At 42.3% G+C, this 22,310-nt stretch overlaps 2 protein-coding genes across 3 annotated transcripts in view; one reads left to right on the forward strand and one right to left on the reverse strand.

The window, feature by feature from the left end:
- The window catches only part of PMPCB (peptidase, mitochondrial processing beta subunit), an 11,667-nt gene extending 10,446 nt beyond the window's left edge, over positions 1 to 1,221 (forward strand). Inside the window, exons 10-13 of the mRNA XM_006038401.3 lie at positions 404 to 489; positions 568 to 656; positions 917 to 992; positions 1,081 to 1,221. Of these exons, the coding sequence (XP_006038463.1) occupies positions 404 to 489; positions 568 to 656; positions 917 to 992; positions 1,081 to 1,145 (316 nt within the window). The 3' untranslated portion in view covers positions 1,146 to 1,221. The remainder of the gene's footprint in view (positions 1 to 403; positions 490 to 567; positions 657 to 916; positions 993 to 1,080) is intronic.
- A 256-nt stretch (positions 1,222 to 1,477) lies between these two features.
- On the reverse strand, positions 1,478 to 22,303 carry DNAJC2 (DnaJ heat shock protein family (Hsp40) member C2). 2 transcript variants are annotated; one of them, XM_025194906.1, is made up of 19 exons: positions 22,246 to 22,303; positions 21,048 to 21,238; positions 20,253 to 20,328; positions 17,840 to 17,938; positions 14,841 to 14,982; positions 13,466 to 13,546; positions 11,944 to 12,009; positions 10,343 to 10,434; positions 10,119 to 10,240; positions 9,168 to 9,317; positions 8,606 to 8,694; positions 8,450 to 8,519; positions 6,932 to 7,092; positions 5,924 to 5,987; positions 5,443 to 5,627; positions 4,325 to 4,425; positions 3,191 to 3,298; positions 2,543 to 2,697; positions 1,478 to 1,609 (listed from the first exon to the last, which is right to left on the reverse strand). In XM_025194906.1, exons 2-19 carry the CDS (start codon positions 21,078 to 21,080, stop codon positions 1,535 to 1,537), a joined length of 1,869 nt encoding a protein of 622 aa, XP_025050691.1. In that variant the 5' UTR covers positions 21,081 to 21,238; positions 22,246 to 22,303; the 3' UTR covers positions 1,478 to 1,534. The 2 variants fall into 2 exon arrangements, with proteins under 2 accessions (XP_025050691.1, XP_014382656.2); XM_014527170.2 differs by lacking the exons at positions 5,924 to 5,987; positions 6,932 to 7,092.
- Between the last annotated feature and the right edge of the window lie 7 nt (positions 22,304 to 22,310).

Genomic DNA, 22,310 nt, shown 5'->3' on the forward strand with positions numbered 1-22,310 from the left:
TCTGTGTCCAGCTAGTGTTGTGCAGGCCATTGTTTTGGGAACCTTTTAATCTGATGTTTTCCCTTGCCTTTCCTGTGAGCTTTGTGTTGTGTACCCTTCACCAATGGGTACCTGTTCAAATACAGCTGTGTTTTGTGGAGCTTAACTTCTAATAGCTCTTGTCATTAGGAAATTGTCCTGAGGCTCAGCCTTACCTTTTTATTCTTTTAACTTTTTGGCTTCTTTCAAAATCAATCTTGTATTTCAGGGAAAAGCATATTCTAATTCTCTGCCCTCCATACATGGACTGTTCCAAGATAAGGGATGATTTTTGTTTGCCTCTACACTGTAGGTGTTCCCCACTTCTAGTAACTTAGTTTAATTTAAACAAACTAGAAGAGCACTGACTCAAACTGTCTTTCAGGATACGACTTTGCACAAGCGTTACTGAAAGTGAGGTAGCTCGAGCCAAGAACCTTCTTAAAACAAATATGCTGCTACAGCTAGATGGTAAGGTGTATACTGTTATTTTTTTTAGGTTCTAATTCTTTTCTTATGTTGATAATTAGAGGATTTTTCCTGTACTAGGATCCACTCCAATCTGTGAGGACATTGGACGACAGATGTTGTGTTACAATCGCAGAATTCCAATTCCTGAACTTGAAGCAAGAATTGAAGTAAGCACTAAACCTGTTTTATTTTCAAAATGAAATGTATTAATATTTCAGCTTCACTGTAGTGAGATGACATCTGTGTCAGTTTTAGCCTTCTAGAAAGACTCATCCATCTGATTAATTACAGCTCTGGAACTACTTTGATACGTAATTAATTTGAGTGCTTGCTTTTAATATGTTTTTTTAGATAGGACTGGTGATTAATTTCTCTCTCTCTCTTTTAAAAAAAACAAACAAAAAAACCCCAACAAAAAACCTTTTAGGCTATTGATGCCCAGGTCATACGAGAAATTTGCACAAAGTACATTTACGAGAAGTGCCCTGCCATTGCGGCTGTAGGTAAGTTTGTTTTCCTTTTTAACTTCCTGACCTCTCTGAGCAATACAATGAATGAATACTGTGACTGACTCTTCTTTTTAATTTCTAGGTCCAATTGAACAGCTCCCCGATTATAACAAAATCTGTAGTGGCATGTACTGGCTTCGTGCTTAGGAACATTTTGGGATAAAAGTTTCCAAAAGCAGTTCTTTATGAAGACAAAGTAGAGATGGTGTCACAAGGCTGGTAAATGGATAAGTTTGGACTGCTTTCTTCAGACAAATGAGCCAGAAAGGCAGTCAGGAAGTATAAGGAAACCATTATAATTTCAAGCTTCTAGATGCTACTTTAAAAAAAATAATTTGGGGGTATTGTTGACTGTTTTGGTTCATGTAACTGGACAAACAAGTCTGACCAGAGGTTAAGAACAGATTTTGGAAAATTATACATGAGTGCCACCACACTTACTCCCTTATAAGCATAATAACCACGGTAAAGAATGAAAACATGTACAGTATTTGCATTTTTATTATAAAACAGAAAACAAAGATTGTCAGTAAGAGTCATTTCTTGGCTTTAGTAGCATTCAACACTTGTTCTTGGGCTGCTTTCTTTGCTTTAACCATTTCAACAAGTTCCTGAGGGTAAAAGGAGAAGAAAAAGTTCAATTTGCACATTCTGACAACTAATCTTTACATAAAAATGTATTTTGTCACACCTACGTTTTTCTAACAAGTTATGCTAAGAATTCAGAGCTATGGATATGCTGCATGTCCAAACTTAAGGTATGATTTAACCTTTATTCACATCTGTGATGTTAGCAGGACACAAAATGCAATATCTTTGTCCCTTTCTCTAACTTCCTACCTTCACCAGTACTATTAACTTATGTTTAAAAGGATGACTAGAATGCATGTTTTTCCTGACCAGGGTGAATGTGATTTAAATCGAATTGATTTACATCACTGGGCAGGAAGCCAGTGGGTAGAGTGGTTTTCTTTAATCTTTACTAATCTATAGAGAAGCTTCTGGGAACCCCCTAAGACTGAGACCCTACTATAGTCGCTTACCACTATATCAGTAGAGTACATCAGGAGCTTGGTTAACAACTGTTCACTAGGGCACCCCTGGGGAAGACTAGGACTAATGGATACAACTCCTTCACAGTCAGGGTGTCCAGACTGTGGAATAAACTCCCTCCATAAGTGGTGCAGTCACCTACCCTGGAGGTTTGCAAGAGAAGACTGGACAGTCACCCCACTGGGGTCACTTGACCACAGTTATCTTCCTGCCTAGAGCAGGGGGCCTGGACCCACCCGATAATTTGCAAGGTGCCTTCCAGCCCCTAACAATCTATGTAACTTATTCCTATTTCTCTACTGATGCTGACCACACTAGCATTTTAGAGGCATTACTTCTGATTTAGATATATCCTTGTTGCTACTTCTGCTGTCTGACTTTTCTGAGCTTTTTCATGAATTACCAATGCTGAACCTGTAGATCACAGTACCTAAAGCCAGTTAGCATCTTGCAGCATTATCACACAACTATAGGAAAGCAGGATATCTTACCTTATATCGCTTCATGCAGTCTTTTTTTGACCGACCTGGGACAGCAGCTGCTATTTTCTCCCACCTTTCAGGGGTATTTACTGGATATGTCTTCAGAGCTTGTTCTAAAAGTTTTTGTTCTTCTGTAGTCCAAGGGGATGAATCTGTAACTGGTCCTGTTTGAGGAAAAAGGGATTCCTGGCTCAGTAGGTTTTTTCAAGTATGAGACTTCTTTTGTGATGAGACTAGTGTTAAAATGATTTCTACAGATGTGTACTACTAAAGTTCCTGGAGCAAAGGTGTCTAAACTCCGTTTCATTTCAAGAAAGAAATACTTAAAACATTCCAAACAAAGGCTTGGACCCTTCCCTGCCAAAGATGATGTTAGGTGAAAGATTCTGGGGCTCAGAGCCAAGCTGGGAGGAGTTGTTGTCTCCGTTTCTGCAGTGGATCCCATGCATCTTTAGCGACAACTATTAGCTATGGCTGCTGTCCCAGGGGGAAAGCATGCTCTACAAAAAACCTAATTTGCCATGCGTGGAAGGCCAACATGTGCTGGAAACCTGTTAAGGCCATCCAAATTCAGAACTTGGGCTACAGTCTTTTACCAAACTAAGTTACAAAGAAGAGTACTCTGGAGGGCTGAAAATATTTCTCTTTCATCCTTACCCTCAAACCGCTCTGAAGGTGCAGCATTGTCCAGCTGAGGCACTGCTCCATGGTCCTTTTTAAACTTATCAAAAGCCTTCTTGTTTATGTCATCCTTCTGATGAGGGTCTGAGGGTAACAGAGATGTATTTAGTTGGCATAATTACCACAAAGCAAAGTTTAACATTCAGTAGTGTATACAGCTCATAACAGAAACACTCATATATACTGAGCACAACTCTACTAATCCGTTTTATTTCAAACCTTAGTATGAGGCTGATAGGTGAAGCCTCTGTGATCTTTATGCATATTAGGTTCAGTTTTTGAATTTTTTTAGTTCTATTATAGGTTTATACAGCTCTATCAGAATACCTTCAAGGGAGTTGGTCTGGTCCTGAAGCCCTTACACAAAGCTGAGTGGAGTTATTCCCATAAGGGAGGTCTTTAAACATTTCATGTCTTTACTGAAAAAGTGTTACCCAGATGGTCTACATGGCTAAGCAGTTCATCAGGAATACTGTGAAATAGTAGGACTCTCATGCCAATATATCAGTACATTCTCAAGGTAAAGTGACTGAGAAACTCTTAATCCCTACTGCAAAATGGAGCTGGAGGAAAATAATATTTGGAAGGAAACTTAACAGATGAATGAATTATCAGGCACTGGCATCTCTGTGGTAGCTGCCATGTAGCTGCTCCTAGCTGAGTGAAAACTAAACCAGGGTAGCTTACCCCTGACTCAGTTATCTTTCACTTCCCATGGTGTAGTAATGGCTGATATGATAAAGTCCATTCTCCTCTTATCTTGGAATAATTCATTAACCACACCCCTAGCGCTTTACTAGAGTAAATATTTTCAGTGTGACTGGTGTACAGGGTAACATCATGGTATTTCTGTTGCTGGAAGTTGCCCTGAAGTCTTGTACTGAACTGCATCTGCACTTTGCAGCAGTGCAGCTGTTTCATAAGATATGAAATAAGATCTCTATCTTTCCACTCAGGAGGCATGTGTTTGCTAACACGAATGTTCTCTTCCCTTCTTGGAGATGGAACCAACTTGGGAACAGACAACAAACGGTGTTTTTGAAAGGAAAGTTAAAGTTATTACATAAACACAAAAGTACACAGACCATCTCACAAAGATAATAAAGATACCAAGTTTCTGGAGGCTCTTTGCTTTATTGATGACATCTTTTGCTGTGCGTTTTATTCCAGTAGTAGAGTGCAAGTTCATATAATTGGCAATAACTTCCCACCTACATGAAGATGGGAGGTGGGTGGGGAGGGACAAAGAGATGAGAAAAAACTTTAAATAATGCAGAGTATATACTACAGTGTTAAAAATTAATCTCTTAAATGCTCTTCAGACAAGCTCAAGTAAATACACTCAGAAGTAGGTCTAACCCTGGGCACTCAGTGCTGTGGAAGCAGTCCACTCTATTTAAGTAGTGAATAGTATACCAAGTATTCACAGCACAATGCTCTGTAATGCAAAATGTTCACAGTGAGTTTACATAGGCTGGGGGTTGAGGTGCTTCTCAGAGAAGGGAGATGCTGGTTTGAATCCCTTTAGACAGAGCAGAGAGGTGAGCCAAGGCCTCCAGCATCCTCTGAGAGCTCATTTATTGGCCAGGAGAAGAAGTCCCAGCATTTAAATAATAGTAAAAGAAAAAAAAAAAGCTTGTTAAGAGAAGGACTTAGGATGCTGACCTTCAATGGAGGATTCTGGGCTATGAATACTGAATGGAGGGAAATGCTTCCCTGTAACCTACAGCATGGTGACTAAAACCTGGAGGGGGCAGTAATGGGAAAAAAAAAAAAACCCATCCTCAGGATTTTAACTGGCTAGTTTGGTAGCTCAGACCCTACTGTGGTTATTGTATGGGAAGCCCAAACCTCTAATTTGGGGCTTTGGATTCTGTGATTTTGGGGGGGGGTAGTTATTTGAATCTCTTTGTAAATCTCGGCTTTAATGGCTAAGATCTCTACCTTGCACTCATCTCCACATAGACATGTCCATTGAAGAATCTAGACCTCAGCCTGGGATAGCACTGGCCAAGGACTCTAAACCCAATTGTTGTCCCAGGCAAAGTGATGCCAGAGTCTGAATTAAAATTAGACTCAACAGCCAACATGAAGGGACGTCATTGGGCAAAAATAATAAAGGAGCATTCAAGAGAAATGAAGCGAGTTGGCCTTTTCTGTTTTAGTTAATGGAAAATTCTTGTGTAATCCTTTAATACATTTAATATGCAGAAAAGGAGACCAAGTACCTTGAATTTGTCCCAGCTGGGAAGAGGTTCACAGCTTTAATCAGTAACTGCAAGTCATCTTCTGACCAGTTTTTACTCCCCCCTCCACCGCTGCTCGTTGACCTCTCTGAACTCTTTGATGCCTGGCGTATGCGAGCCTCTGCCTCTTCTTTCTCTTGCTTTATCTGCTCATTTACTTCTTCTATCTGCATGAATGGAAACGTGCATCTATTAATTTTAATATGTCCTTGGCACAAACCACAACAAATGCCCCCTCTAACTCTTCAGCTGCTGGAACTGCTTTCAGGCCTTCAACTTTGTTTAGTTTCTTTAGTCTCTGCATTACATTTGGCACAACACAACCCTTCTGTTCTGTGACTTCCCCAGCAAGGCACCAACATAAGGGCAATGCAGTTATGCTCACAGCATCACAAAACACCAGTGGATGCACAGGCAGTGTGAACTCATGATATTTAACTGATACTGTCAATTAGTGTTTTACCTTATGGGGAGGCCTAGACTGACTGCTCACACTTGGAGCTAGATCCACAAAAGGACTCAGGAACCTGGAATGACAGTTAGGGGCAGTAAGATGCCTACGTCCAAAACACAAATCTTCAAAACCCCTACTCAGCTGCTGCCTTAATTCAAGAGGAGCTGTAAGTTCCCATAGGCCTAATTTCTGCCACCAAAATTCCCCAGGCATCTCTGGGCATGACTAACTCTTGTGAGCAGTCTTTCTAGCTTAGGTACAAGCAGTCTACCTGCAGCAACATAGGCATCAGCTGCTAAATACTTATCCAGGATCCAGATAGGCTTACAGAAGAAGCTAACTTGGGCATGTCCATACCACATCTGTACAGCATAGACCTTCCTGAGATGTCTGTATCTGGGTACACCTTAAACCAGGGGCAGGCAATTATAGCCATTTACCAAGTTTTGCAGAGCAGTTGAGGGGTGGGTGGGCAGGAGGACACCAACTGATCCTGTGGGGCTTACTGGCCACCGCCAGTAGCCTGAGAAAGGACCTGTGCCCTGTGCCATTCTGGTCTGCCACAGTAAGGGCTGGGCTGGACCATACAGACTCTTCCACTCCCAGCTTCCTGTTGGTGCTGTGCAGTCCTGGCACTATGGCAGATGGGCAGGAGGGGGTGCAGTGCAACGTGCCAAGTAGCCTGTCCTGCCCGCTGCTGCCACCACACTACACCAGGATAGTTGGGGACAGCAGCCCCAGGCCAAGCCCTACTTTGGCTGGCACGGACTCACCTCCTCAGGCTTTTGGCAGTGTCCAGCAGGCAGGACAGAATCAGTAGGTGGGCCATATTTTGCCCACCCCAGCCTTAGTGTTGAGTAGGTAGGTGCCCATGTCCCGTAGGCAAGATTCATAAACTAAATGATGCTCTCTCTCGCCTGCAGCTCCCTACAGGATTGTGCTTTGCAAGACATAACTGCAAGGAGGGAGTCGCTGCGTGATTCATTTTCTCAGTAGTCCAGTGGTTAGACCACTTACCCAGACAGTGGGAGACTGTAGTTCAAATCCTTCCTCTGGCTGAGAGGACTTGAACCAACAAATCTCACATCCTGCGGCCTTAGACACCAAGTTATAGGGCAGTGGCTCTCAACCTTTTTACATTCAAGGCACCAAATGTGTTCAAATGCCAGTTTATTTTTCTGTAGTCAAAAAACAAGTGAAAACTAACAGAATGATTCTTCTGTTGCAAAGACCTCAGAAAGACCCCCAACAGGTCAGTACATTTTTAACACCACAAATTCCTATTTGAAATCTTTTGTTTGTCTTGTGAATCATGTCTGCACACCAAAGAGTGCTAACACTTTGCAGCACCCTGGAAAGGATTCTAGGGCACCCCAGGGGCCATGACTCCTTGATTGAGAATCACTGTTATAGGGTATTTTGGGGTGCAACTTCCTTAACCCCTGTCTCAGCCAACTCTTTACAGTGCAGTGGTTAGGACACTCACCTTGGGATGGGCGAGGGGGAAGATTTGGGCTTCCGTCCCTGTCCTAAGAAGTACTTAATATCAAATAAAAATGTCTGGGCCACAGAGCTGTTCTCTCAGACTGAATGCTTGCTTATGCTATAAAAGTTGAACCACTTCAACAGCAGAAATGGAGCCCCCATAGCCTTGTTGTTAGTCCGCTACTAGGAGGCACAAGGTGGGGGCTTCAGCTTCCTCAGGCAAAGGCACCAACCAGTACATACTGGCCTTCCACATCCTGGGTAAGTGCTGCCTGGTTTCTGGATGAAGGGAGATGGCGATAGCACCACCTTGCATGTTTTGTGAGAAAGGGATGGTGCAAATACCCCCCCTAATAGATGGCTGCGAATCCAAACCAAACAACAGGAAGCATCTTACTCTAAAACAGATGGGGTTTAAACCACCCCCTCCTACTCAGCATTTCCTGCTGTCTGGCTTAGGCATTTTCCTGCACACCTTCTGGGCTTTTGTGAATCCCATTCCTAAGCACCAATTTCCCCAGGCCTCAAATAAGGAGCTGAGGCACCTCACTTGAGATGGGATTCTGCCAAGCAGCTAGGTGATTAAAAGTTGTGGCCTTAAAGTCCTTTTGTGGATCCACCTCAGTCATTGGCCCCAGGTGCTAGATTTTCCTTGCATAATAGAACAAACACAGACAGGGTGTTTTTTCACCGACTAATTTATTCTTGCTGGGGGAATATGAACTTCCTTATCTATTTATGGCATATTGTACCAGATACTGTGACATTTACATATTATGCATCATCTGATTATTATGCATAAACTTTTGCTCTGCTGGTAGCATAAAGTTAAAATAAACCTGAACTATGCTCTTTATTATTAGAAGTAGCTACCAGATCTATCTGGTTTGGAGCAATGAGATTCAGGTCAAGAACTAGTCATACCATGCTAAAAATAACCTAAGCTAAGATGCATATCTTACAGCAACATTCACTTGTTAAGATGTTCTCATTCAGTCAAGTAAGCACCATTAATCTTTATTACTTTGGTTGGACACCATATATAATTACCTGTTTAACTACAGCCGCCTTTCCTCCTTCCCTTGTCGTGGATGTAAGTGCTTCATTCAAGTATTGCAGACTAAAAATAAATTATTAAGTTACATTGGAGATCTATTAGAAAGACGGATATCAAAATGTAGAGAAGTGAGATTCAGGAAAACGTACCTTGTTAGTTCAAGACGGTCACAAAGCTTTTCCACCTCTTCCATCATTTTAACACATTCTGCCTCATTATCAGAGAAATAATTCCAGTTCTGAAAGTAGAAGTAAATTTTTTCTCTTGAAGGAACAGGAGAATAAAATTCTAATTATATTAAATTTATTCACTATTAAAATGACTATAGCTATAAAACTTTTATGAATGTAACTGAAAACCATACTAAGGCAGTGTACTTTAACAATTCAAAAATAAAATACTAAATTGCCTTTATGAAGTGATGCTGGTTTGCTTTTTCGCAGCAAAACTTCTCTCCATGGTCTGATTTGGTACTAAAAAAAAGTATCAGGATATTTCCTTTTAAAGTTATAGTTAAAGTGTTTTGACTAGATAGGAGGAACTTACCTATAAACACAGTTTTATTATGCCCCCTTCCCAGTTGGTAAAGCAAATGTTCAAGTGATTTGGCTCAAAAAGAAAGGATCTTATCTAAGCAAGTGTGACAATTTTATTATTACTTATTACTTTTATTATTATTAATTACATCTGATGATAACGACATTTAAATACCTTGCATGTTGTTCTTAATTTTTGCCTTTCCTTCTTAATTGCTTTTTTTTGTATTTCTTTCTCTTTTTTTGCTAGTAGTGCTTGTTGTCTGACTTCTTCCTCTTCCTTTTCTTTAGCTAACCGTACTGCTTCTAACTCAGCTTGTCTTTGCTGCAATCAAAGGAAAAATTGAAATTTGGAATTCTTATTGCTGTCAGATCTGCCATTTCAATACACTGAATAAAACCACTAGGACTGAAATGCTTGGAAGACTGACAATTAAAAAAAAGAGAGAGATAAACACATATGCTTGCCATTACATAAATACTTTACTAGAAACTGGGCACCCTCAGTTGCTTAACATATGACAATTTGAAATATAGAATTTTGTATTTCTGTTCTTGAACCAGTGCTTGGAAAAAAAACACAATCATCCTGTATGTATGCACGCTTGCAAATTGCAAGAGATCGGGTCTTTTTGAAAAGTTACACTATTGTGCTTAGCACCTTAAAATTTCCAGCCTCTTAAATAACAGAAAGGGTTGGCAGCTGGTACATCTCAGCTTGCTATCATTAGTAAGTACATAATGCTGCTCATCTACAAAATGCTTTTCACCAACCAATCCACACAACACTTTCATGAAGTAATGTCATCATTCTCACAAATGGAAGCAACTTGTCCCAGGCCACAGTCAGCACTACACAGAGAGTCAATGTTAGACACTTGAATGGGTTTGTGTTCCATCTGGTAGGCCGCATCTCACTCTTGCTCAGCCTTGACAGGTTTCTGTCCCTGCTTCCCCATGCATTTTGGCACTGGAACAAGATGGAAGAGATCATGTCCCAGATCTCAGTGTAATTTTGAATTTCTGATTTTTCTACGATCTACTACTTGATCTCTGCCCAAGCTTCAACAGTCTCAGAATTTCTTGACCAAGTACACACAGTTGTTAATAATTAACAAAAGCTTACTTTCTCCTTTGCTTCCTGTTCTTTTCGTTTTGCTTCTACCTTCGCCTTCTTCTCTGCTTCCTTCTTTGCCTTTTCCTCTTCCTTGAATTTCTTTATTCGAGGATCACAGCTGTAGGCATTGTCTAAGAGGAGGGGAGTATTGTGAATGTGAAAAGGGCACTTGGAAGATTTTTGGTGTTAGTTAACAAATGCCCTTTTTTATAAAGGTAGGATTTTACACTCACCAACCAGTGTCCTTATCCTGTTCATCTCTTCTTTTTTCCTCAGTGCTCTGGCTGCTCTGTTCTGCTTTTCAATCCACCTCCTCTCATCTCGACTTCAATTGGAAGGCATGGTGTTAGTTCAGCCCAGCTATTTACCAGCACGGTTAATAGTCTATTAGCAGCTTCAGTACACAAGCCATTTTGCAGGGGGATGGTTTTATTTCGAACACAAAAAAATGGAGACTTACAGACATGAAGTGCCAGCCTACTAGGCTGAACCTCCCCATGACAGCTCCACAGCCCTACACTGTCTAACTTACCAGCCAGTTACAAATGTGGGGCACCTCTGTGCCCTGAGATGGGCACCAGCGAACTCACAGCCTAAGGGGAGAGGTGCTTAGCCAGCTTTAAGCAACTTTTGCATCCTCCCAGCTGTGGGCCACTCTAGCAGCTGGAAAGGCCCTACTCTAATTTCCTTTGTGGTTTGTCAAAGTTCTGGCAGCCTCCTGGGACTACCCTTTGGATTAAAGGGCTGCTTAGGATCTCTGCAGTAGCCTGGCTCCCAACACACCTCAGCATACTCCCAACAAGAGGGTATGCAAGGGCTCCTTGGGAGACAGTTCTCAAATGGCTTCTACAATTCACATGTGAAGGAAATCCTGCCCCAGCAAGGTAGTGAGTGCCAGCCGGCTTACAGTGTGCAAGTCCCTTCATAGGGAGAAAGTACTGGGCACTACATGGCTCATGAATCTAACAGCAGAAGAAGGGACAAAAGGGCTAAGAGCTGCATGATGAACCCGGACAAAGTCAAGTTTGAATATAAGAATGGATTTAACAGTGATTAACTACCAGAATAACCTGACAAAGGAAATGGAGGGTTTTCCATCTCTCAATGTCTCCAAATCAAAACTGGATGCTTTTCTGGAAGATAAGGAAGCTCAGTGGAGGAGTGACTTGATGAAATTAGTGGCTTGTGAAATACAAGGTCAAATTAGGCAATCTAACATTCTGTAACTTACACTCTACTCTTTTGTGAATAATAGCTACAGGAGGTGGAGTGATACAGTAGGAAGAATCAAACATTCACTTGGAATATAGTCAGGACAATTCAGTTGATGCCACTATTCTTACAAGCATCACAGGACCCATAGAAACACCAAGACATCAGCACCTTCCTGTCTAAATCTATATATTAGACCAGGCAGGTACAGTGGAGGACTGGTGCAGTGCTGAATCAGACAGGGAAGTGACACCTAGTTATACCACCCTGGCTCCAAGTCCAATCTGGTCTTGCAATCTCTTTGCATCTGTGTAACTTCACAGTGTGATCACAACAAGAAATCAATACTCTGCACCTGTGTAATCTTTTTATTTTAGGATCTTGCAGAGCTTCACAAACACAGCTGTGAAACGGGCAAAGAAATATTCCAGTTTTACAAACGGTGAAGCAAAGGCAGTATAATTTGTCAGTCGGAGCAGAAGCTGGCATGAAACTCAGAATTCCTCATACAGTCCTATATTCCAGTAACTATGCTCCTTCCCTCTCTCTAATTAACAGTCTAAGAACAAGCCAAAATATTTTGCTGTGTTAGTCTCCTGTCAGGGACCTTTACTGTACATACCATTCAGCCTTTTCTTTTTCCTCTTCATCTAAATAGGAAAATTCTCTCCATGAATCAAAATTATACCTATAGTAAAAACAACACCAGAAGAACCACATGAAGGCAGAGCCACAATTTCCAAATCAGATTTTAAAACAAAAATGTAGCAAAATGATTTTAAAATATTCTGTATTCTTAATCTTAGGTTCTTGTAGACAGTTTAGAGATCTGACTGAATACCGAAGAATTGCTCTGTGTGCTAAATTCAAGAAAAGCAACCTCTAAGAAATATACATTCCCAATACATTTGGAAATTAGAATGATTTCATCCTTCTGCTGAAATGTATTTCAGTGCTGTTTATTCAGACAAAGACTTCTAAACCAACTACTATTCAATAAGGATTTTTTCATCAATCTTCCATTTACAGGAACTGCCACCCACCCAGTTTTATTTCAGGATTTTAGCCTTTCACATTTTTTGAAGAAGCTGTGTCAGTAGCCATGCTAGGACTAATAATAAGCCTACAGCTTTTTTCATTCAAGGCTCCCATGTGTTGGGAGTCAGACTAATGCAATCCCTGTTTTATAGAAAAGCTGGGGCACACTGAAGTCACACAATGAGTCTTAGCAAGGCTAGAAACAGAAATCACATTTCATAACAACAGGGTCTATGACTGCCAAGATCATCACTTCCTCTTGCTCTATGGGAAAGGTTGGCAACTTACAGGCTGAGCCAGATCTGCTCTGTGGAGCCATTAGATCCATCCCATGAATAGACTTTACCCTTGCTGTACTGTGTTGTGCTAGCTGGTAGGGTGTTTGCCCATGCCACACTGCAGCTGGGTAATCAGAGAGGAGCAATGGCAGTAGCCAGGTCCTAATGCTGACCCACCTTTGACCCAACCTGGGTCATTCCAGACTGCTGCCAGAAAATAATGCTGACCCCTGCTCTATGGTGACACTTTAAAAGAATAAAGATGAAAGAAATATAACATAAGTAACTAGATTTTACCTATGAGAGGACAGAATAGCAAAATGCCAAATGTTTATCTGCAACATTTCAGCAAAAATAAAAGTATAGGCCATTTTCTGATTATGTATGAACTGACCAGCATACTTATTTTTAAGAAGTCCCAGTTAATTTTAAGACAAAGCTTGTTATAACACATCACAAATTGCTAAAACAGGAAAAAATGTAAATAGATCTCTTTCAGGAATCTAACATGACACTACCTCTTTCAACAGTTACTACAAACTGTCAGTAAGCCTGGTGGCTCTCTCTTCAAGACTGTGGTGTAGAGAGAGATCCAGTAATTCACAGAGCTGAGGATCAATTCAACCCTTGGCATTCTGGTCAGATTGCCAATAGGGTGGTTTTATGAGACAGACCTATATTAACCAGGAACTTGAGTCTTTAGGTAACTTTATGCCATTATCAGCCCAAGCCAGACTTGACCCAATGACATAGACAAAAGCCCTTACCATCCAACATGGCATGTTTAAAGTGAAAGTACCTTGTTTATGAAGTGAAACCTCCACTTACCAGAATGAATAAAATGCATCCACCTCTTCAAATGATGAGTTCATGTCCCCAAGTTTAGGAACACTTTTCTTATTTGACCATCTGTAACAAATAACAGCTACAGTATTCAGGAAGTAACAACTACACCCTAGCACGTGTGTTAACAGCAGAGCCAGAATCTTCTCTGCTACCAAAAAACGGAGAAGGGAACTGCAGCAAGTGACGTTCCCTTCTGAGCTTTCTCCCAACCATGCTCTTGAAGGTCAACACTCAAAAATCAAAAAATGGACAGACCCTCTTCCCAAGGTCAATGTACACACTGGGGGATCTACTGGACAGAGTCCTCCAAGCAAACTAGTTCTAGGGTCCCTGCATGCTCTTGTATCTCCCTGGCAGAGTGGCTCCAGAGGTTCTATAGATCAAGGACTGCTAACCTGTGGCACGTGTGTTACAAGTGGCACAGGCAGCCTCTGTGTATGGCATGCCAGACTTGGGAAGGGGCAGGCACCACAGCACCAGATAAGTCAAGAAGCACAGGGCAGAGAACAGGGATGCAGATGGAGCAGGGGGACCGGAGTGGTATTCAGGGAGGGCATGAGGCTTAATTTGTGGCATGCCCGCCAAAAAGGTTGATTCCCACTGCTGTAGGTAATGCAACTCTGCTGCAGACTACATTCATTTTTCCACAGATCCATAGGGGAGTGGGGGAGGGGAAAATATATACCCTGCCTCTGATCCATTTTTCCCCACGCACTGGCTGTAAAGCTCTATAGGGTGCAGAGTTTGTTATGGAAGCAGATAAAACCCCACTTCCCTCAAGAGTAGTGGGAAAAATACATGCTGAGCCAGGAAAAGAAACAACCCTGCCCACCATCCCAAATTTAGGTCCGTGCCTGTGAAGCGGGTTTAGGGATCTATATTAAAATCATCAGCAGACTGTTTAAAACAAAGTTTAAAAAAAAATAAAGGTATGCTCAAGTCTAGGCTCAGTTCATTTTTGCTAGCTAACTTTTGCATTACTTTGCTCAGAATACTCATGATAGTGATAGCATCATAATGCAAACATTTCCAAACCTACAGATATGAACAGTGATAAATGTAGCAGTGAAAAACAGCACCAACACTGGGAGGTAAAATGGAAAATAGCATATAGAACTATAAATATTTGCAAATTCATCACTCTGCTGAGTGAAAGATAACACTGCTTCTCCCAATTCCCTCATTGCATATGTCTACCAGTTTAAGATTAATTTAAAAGATAGCAACATCCTGTTTTTAATTGTATTAAACTCTTGCTAAATTACTTCGCTTCCCAGGCACAGACAGTGCACTAAACTGCAAATACCCTGCTCTCACCAGTGGTTACAGCAGCCCAAAAGTCTGTGGTGCAGCTTACCTGGCATTCCTTTCAAACACTGGTGAAAAAACTTCAAAGAAATTCTCTTTTGCTTCACTTTTAGAAGGTACTGAATTATCAAAAATAGGATCTATGCTGTTAAATGCTCGTCTTTTCACAGGATCAGACAATATTTCATACGCTGGAGAAAAGAAAAAAAAATGGAGAGGTCATCAAATGCTAGAGTGGAGATGAATGCACAGATAGCATCTTGGGAGGAAATTTTACACACAAAAATCTAAGGTTTTCATATGTATCTGCTGGTTTGTTTTTGACCCACCACACTTTATTGCTTCATGTTCAAGGTTTTTGTTGCAATTGCAGCAGTACTGCTGTTGGCTCCTGCCTATGGAATATTAAATTAAAGCACTGAAGAGAAGTGGAAGATCTATGAAAAATAGCAACATACTGAAATACAGCTATAAACATGGCAACTTAAGTGATTTTGCAAGGGTTAGTTCAGCACAGAACTTGGGGTGTGACTTTTGACCTTGCAATCAGGTCCAGTAGCCAGACTCCTACATTTTTGTGGAGTCCCAAGGACTTCTTGGAGGACATCAGGACACTGGCAAAAGCTATTCACTGAAGCACTTGCAGTTCACTGGAAGTGTGTGCCACTGCGATTTCTAACCAGAGCTTTAAATAATGTTCTAAAATGGCCATTACATCAGCCTGGGTGTGTAATTTCTACCTCTTCCTACCATAAAAGCTCCCTGCTCTGGCAGTGCTGAGTTGGTTGCGAAGAGTTACTGTATTGAATGCTCAGAGTAAATAGGCAAGCTAAGAGGAAATGCCAAAAGTGAGAAGTGACCACTCCTGTTGCTGCTTTTTCACTAAGAGCATACAGGTGGGCTGGCTTCAGGCTTAGGAGGCAACATCTGGTCAGTAAAACCACATTTAGCAAGTTGGAGTGGCAGACCTCACATCTAACATGGACCGAGTTTACCATATACCAGGGTTCCTTGCATCCTTTCAGTCCCGCAGCAAGCTCCACGTGTCATGCTCCATCCCTCTTTATTAAAAGGATCACCCACAATTCCCTGCTCCCTCATATCATGGCTCTGTGTCCCCTACTGCCCCCTCTCTTACATGCCAGGGGCCCCGTGTGGCCCTCATGTAATATTTCCCATTCTCCTTGCCATGCTACCGGTTCTGATTTTGCTCCCACATGCCAGGTATGCGTGTTGCTCTCACTCTCCCAAGCCCATCTCTCCTCCTACTTTCATGTCCAATCCTTTTGTAGACCCTCCACTCCAGTTACCCACCCACCCTCCACTGTCTCTTGTAGAGCAGTGTTTCTCACCCCATGGGTTGCAACCCAAAAGTAGGTCTGAAGACTATAAGGAAAGGTCATGAACCAACTTTAAAAATGGATCAACAAACTTTAAAAATGGATTCTCCTTTATAGGAGAAAAACACGGGAAGCTGTGGCTTTTCACTGCGTGGGACTACTTGGGGGCCCCCCATACCTCTCCCGCCCCCCAACCCACACACTGGGGGGCAGCAGGTCAGAAATGAGGGGCATTGAGTCAGGACTGGCCATCGATGTTTAGAAATGGACCCTGGTACAAAAAAGGTTGAGAAGCACTGCTGTACAAGACAGTCTTCTACAGTTGTTCACCACCATCTACTTCTCTACCTCTAGTTTTGGCTTTTACCCTATCACAAAATCTACACTCTGTTCTAGGTCCTGCCTTCTTTTACCAGCCAAATAACCTGCTTCTAGGTCTCTGTTTTTACCGCCTCCCCCATCTCTTCAAAACACTGTTCCTTCACCATAAACCCTCCTGCTGTGTCTTTGTCTCCTTGAACTCCCCTGTCTTTTTGTTCCACTTTGTTGTTGTTTTGTTCTGTGTTTATACAGAGCCTAGCACAGCAGGATTGGGGCTTCTGGATGCTATAAAAACAATCATGGCTTTCTAATTTCTAATAGAACCCAGACTCCGGACAATCTCCCCTCGCAGCAAGGAAATTGCTACTTCTGTAGGCACCAGCAAGGTTGGCCTGCAGCCCTAGGCTTTTCCAGTGTTACATGTCCCATCAGCATCAACAGGATTGTAGTAATGGGGTAAGCAGGGGACTGTTTTTCCCATCCTGTGAGATATTGAGAGGTTTTTTCTATCCCAAATTGAAACAGGACATTTATTTACTTTTTTTTTTTTTTTTTTTTATTTACAAGCCCAGAGTTGGGGCAGAAAAAACATGTTTTTGGTCAATGATTTTAACAATTCAGAAAGATGTTGTTATAAAGTTGTACTATCATTCACTTACATTCCGCAATTGCAAGTCATTTCAAACTGGGAAATGCAGGTCTCTAAGCGTTTTGGGATTTTGAAAAACTTTGTCAACAATTTTTGTTTTGAGGTAAGAATCCCGGGCCGGGCCGTGCTCATCTGCGTCTAGAACATTCCCTGGAACACTGGGCTGGGTCAGAAGCAGGGTTCCAAAGTGACTGCATTAAAGGCAAGCAGAGACGTGCTGTTCAGCCGAGTTCACTCGGCCAGCTATGGGTAACAGAAAGCAGCTAAAGAAACTGATACCTTAGATCAAGTCAGCTGATGCTCTGTTGGCAGAGGGAGGACACAAGAGGTCAGGATCTCTAACCACAACTGACTTTTCCCCTTTAAGTAGTCTATTACTAGGCACAGCAGCATTCCAGTTTATTTCAGGTGGCATGTGGCAATCTCAATACACCACCATAAGTACCTGCATTACCTACTCTATCTTATCATTTTAAGTGGAATGGGAAACAGGTGCTGTGCACATCAGGTGCAGGATAAGAGATGTGATTCTGGAGCAGTTTTCAACAAAAGGAAGGTTGCTTTAATTTGATCTCTGCTTACTTGAAACAACTTTGTAAAATAGGAAACTATGTTTTTTGGCTTTACAGCAATTGGCAATATTTCACACTTAATAAGACCTACAATCCTGCTAAATCCCTGCCAACACACTTCTAAGCAAACAGATCACCTAAAAACATTGTATGCATCTTCTCTTACCTTTCGTTATGCAGGTAAAATAGTCATTGTCACCTTCACCAATCTGCTCCCCTGCAGCTTTCCGCTTGTCAGGATGATGCTTCAAAACCATGGCTTTATCTAGCAAGCAAAGTGCAGAAACTGTATTCCTACCACCAGCACTTGATCATTTAAAAAAAACAACCCCAAAGAAGTCCAGGAATTCTCATCTGCATTTTTTAAATTAGATTTTTTTGGAAGGAAACAGAAAATGAGCAAATGAATTGTTGGGAATGTGATAATATTAATGAAAATTAGAATCCCTGTAAGCTAAAACTTTGTTGTGTACCTTATTCTGGGATCCAAATAATCGTAACTATAGACCAGTGATTCTCAACCAGAGTTCCAAAGCACCTTGGAGAGCCAGCAGATCCTTTGAAGGGTGACATGACGTGTGAGGAGATAAGCAGATAAGTGCAAGCTCAGACTTGTTCCTGTCTGAACGATCTCTTACCCCCACTGTCTTGCCCCCTCTGCAAAGAAGTGAGCACTGTAACCTAGAGTCATAGAATCATAGAGAATTAAGGTTGGAAGGCACCTCAGGAGGTCATCCAGTCCACCCCGCTGCTCAAAGCAGGACCATTCCCAACTAGATCTTTCCAGTCAAGGCTTTTTCTACCAGACCTTAAAAAACTCTAAGGATGGACATTCCACAACCTCTCTGGATAACTTGTTCCAACATTTCACTATTCTCACCTAGTGAGAAAGTTTTTACTAATATCTAACCTAAACTTTCCTTGCTGCAACTTGAAATCACTGGTCCTTGTTCTGTTACCTGCCACTACTGAGAACAGTCTAGCTCCATCCTCTTGGGAACCATCATTCAGGAGTTGAAGGCTGTTATTAAATCCCCCTCAGTCTTTTCTCCAGGCTAAATAAGCCTAGTTCCCTCTGCCTCTCCTCATAAGTCCCATCCCCCCTAATTATTTTTGTTGCCTTCACTACAATTTGTCTACATCCTTTCAGTAGTTTGGGGGGGGGAAGGAAGGAGGGGCAAAATTGGACAAAGTACTCCAGATGTGGCCTCACTAGTGCTGAATAGAGGGGAAGAATCATTTCCCTCAATCTGCTGACAATGCTCCTAATAATGCAGCCCAGTGTGCTGTTAGCCTTGTTGGCAACAAGAGCATACTGTTGGCTCATATTCAGCTTCTTGTCCACTGTGATCCCCAGGTCCTTTTCTGCAGAGCTGCTGCCTAGCCAGTTGATCCCAAGCCTGTAGCAGTGCATGGAGACTTAGTTTCATCCTAAATGGAAGACTTTGCATTTGTCCTTTTTGAACCTCATGAGATTTCGTGTTTGAAATTTCAAACAATTTCAATGCCAGTCAATTCATAAAAGGTATGGAAGGGTGCCACGAGTCCAGAAAGATGAGAACCACTGCTATAGACTCTCTTCATAATCCACTAGAACTATCTGCAGCTCCTTTGGGACTTGGGGCCCCTCCAGACTTGCACGTAAAGACATGATGGGATCTGATGCATGATCCAAAGAATTATGCTTCCTACCATGCCACATGTTCACAGCAGGAGGCATGACTGTGGGTTCATGCATCAGATCCCATCATGCCTTTACGTACAAGTCTGGAGGGGCCAGACCAGGGGGAAACTGGGATCACAATCCCGGGCGTGCCCTGGACTGGTAAGTAGCAAGCTCCTGCAGCTGGGAGCTCCCTCAGCTGACCCCATGCACCACCATGCACCCCCACAGCTGGGAGTCCCTTGAGCTGATGAGTCTTCAGTCATACGGGCTCACCTGGCCACACATTCAGTTAGGAACCATCCACAAAGTTATTACACATTTTTTGTGGAATAAATTTTGACATTCCTTATTTTATCATGCTATTAACTAATTCAACATGTGGCTAGGCTACAACTTAAGATGCGATTAACTGGTCAATAAAGTCTTAAGCACAACATGTGGCAGGGGCCTTAGTCTAAGATTCCAGCTCACTGAGAAACTTCAATCTTGCAACAAACTCTTTAAAGGTGCAGGATGTGTATGGAACAACTTGCAGGATAGGATCTTACTGGCCATTGGGAGACTACTACAAAGGTGATACCCACAAAACATTATCTAATGGATGAAATAAATGACCAAAAAATAAAATAAACATTTCTTCAGAGTAGATTAAATTGTTATTTGTAACTAGAATAGTCAAAAGCAATTTAGATAGGTGTGATTTTTAAACTGACTGTCTCTCTTCAAACAAGCGGCCTAACTGTACTTTACAGATTGGTAAATGAAATAAATCCAGTGTTAGGGTGGACATTCTTTAATAAAAAACATACATACTTGGTCCGTGAAGCATGTGCATATATTTAGTCATGAAATGCACATACGGGATAAAGATGACAGTTCCCTGACCCCCCTGTAAAAGGGAAAAGGTACTTACGGGCTGCTTTGATTTGTTTCTGAGTGGCCCTGTATCTTATGTGTCCCAGTCCAAGTACTGCATAATGATCTTGATTCTGATAAGGAATTACAAACATTAATATGTGCAGTCATCTGTAATCTAAAAAACCCACAAGACAAAATATTCAGACAAATACGACTTGAAAGCTTTTCATGTTTTCTTCTATCAGGGCTGAATTCTCCTCTGTATGTATAAAGATTAGCAATGGGCAACTTGGACTTTTTATCCACAGGCTCTCAATATCTAATTATAGACAAAATCATTTCAAAATAAGCCCTTGTTACAAAAATGTAACCAGCTCCACAGGAATTCACTTAAGCAAAGGTTCTCATGACATGAACCTTGCCTGTCGTATTCTCAGTGATCCACTGAAAATGTTGAAAAGGTGTCCAAATTTCCTCAGAACAAAAGGAAAAAAGCTGTTTTCTTAGAGAGACATATTTGATTTCATAGAGACTAAAACTGGATCTCAAGCTGGTTTCACTCCAGTAAAATGAGAATAGGGCCAAGATCACTTTCTGCTGCATATTTATTAGTCTGATTAATAGAAGGGAAGTCACTGACACTCAAATAGGAGAATGTAAGAGTATCCTCACTTAATCACCTAATTACCTATGGAAAACACAAAGGAAGCTATTTGCTAAAGTACATGGAACAATCCAGATGAGGGAAAAATACCTAGAGACAGGAGCCTTTAGATAACTATGGACCAGAAGTAACTTTCCCATAATACGCTTAATGAAAGAGTTAACGCTTTTTACATTCGCTGTATACCTTCCAGTCCTTTGGATCAAGTGTTTTTAGCATAGGAAATTCTTCAAGCTGTAGTTCTTCATCCCCAGACTCTTCAGACAGCTCTTTCTCATCCTCCAGCTCCTGGAAAGAGGCAGAAACATTTATGTTTCTCCTCTTAATAAAAGCTTCAAACCATCTTCCCACAGGTTCAACTTGACAGTGCACAGAAGCTGCAAATAAAGCATAAGAGTTTCACATTGCAATTTATATATTTTCCATTTAGGCTGAGATGTATTTCACCAAATAATCACTTCACCAATAAGGACTTCTTAATGCACATTTAACAGCCTTGCTACCATTTGACAGACTATGAAATATGCAAAATTGCCCATTACGTTGTTTATTCCGTGTTCATTATTGCAAAATCCCTTCTGTGAACTCAAACTCACTAATTTTGCTCCTTGGCTTCCCTTTGCAACAACACAAAGTGCTAGCTCAAAACGGACTACAGATGTTCAGCTACAACTGGCAAAAATCAAACTCTGTCATGAATGAAAGACGCAACAGGACCGAACCCAAACTCTAGGCTCAAATGACAGTCACTTAAACTTGCAGACTTCTAGACAACTTACAGAATCGCACTAACCTCCCCATGTTGCTTCCAGCTCGGGGGCTAGTTTGCACCATGTCTGCCTGGCGCTGCCCCACGTGTGACAGACGTGCCCACGTCACCACATACAACAGGCAGGGCCCTGACCCTGACGCTACTTATGCACGTCCTTCGCTATGGACTTCCCCGGGATTATTTGCAGGCTCTCGGACGTGAGTTAAGCCTTCCTGTATCTGCCTGGTGGATCCTGGGATAAGGACCCGAACCAGGCTCTCGCTCGCCCTCGCGGTTGGCGCTGCGTAGTCAGGCGACGAGACGCGAGCCTGGCGACTGCAACGCGCTCAGATTAAACGAGCGCCTCGAGGCGCCGCTTCGACTGTCCTTAGGATGCCACCTTCAGTTTTCCTCACAGAGGACTCGCGGTGCTGTCTTTGCGCCCACGAGCACGGCCCGGGGCGTAGCGCAGCCCCCAGCGGCTCAGTGCCCGGCTTCTCACACAGCACCGGCCTGGCTGGCTCGCGGGCTGGACCCAGCCCAGCGGGGCCCCGCGCCCCCCGCTCCGCTTGCTGCTCCCACCCCCGATCTACGGCTCCGCTTGCTGCTCCCCGCCCGGGCCGCGGCGCCTACCCGCAGACAGGGCGCTGGTGACGGCGGGGAACTGCCCCCCGGGCGCCTCCCGCAGCAACGCAGCG

The sequence above is a fragment of the Alligator sinensis genome, unplaced genomic scaffold (genome assembly GCF_000455745.1).
Source record: "Alligator sinensis unplaced genomic scaffold, ASM45574v1 scaffold1493_1, whole genome shotgun sequence".
NCBI classification, from domain to species: domain Eukaryota; kingdom Metazoa; phylum Chordata; order Crocodylia; family Alligatoridae; genus Alligator; species Alligator sinensis.

Coding starts and splice junctions, on each gene's coding strand:
- DNAJC2 (XM_025194906.1), bottom strand. CDS start 21,080: ATGCTAAAAACACTTGATCCAAAGGACTGGAAG. Junction 12,010..13,465: donor GATGCATTTTATTCATTCTG/GTAAGTGGAGGT, acceptor TTTTTACTATAG/GTATAATTTTGATTCATGGA. Junction 4,426..5,442: donor CCAGCTGGGACAAATTCAAG/GTACTTGGTCTC, acceptor ATCTTCATGTAG/GTGGGAAGTTATTGCCAATT.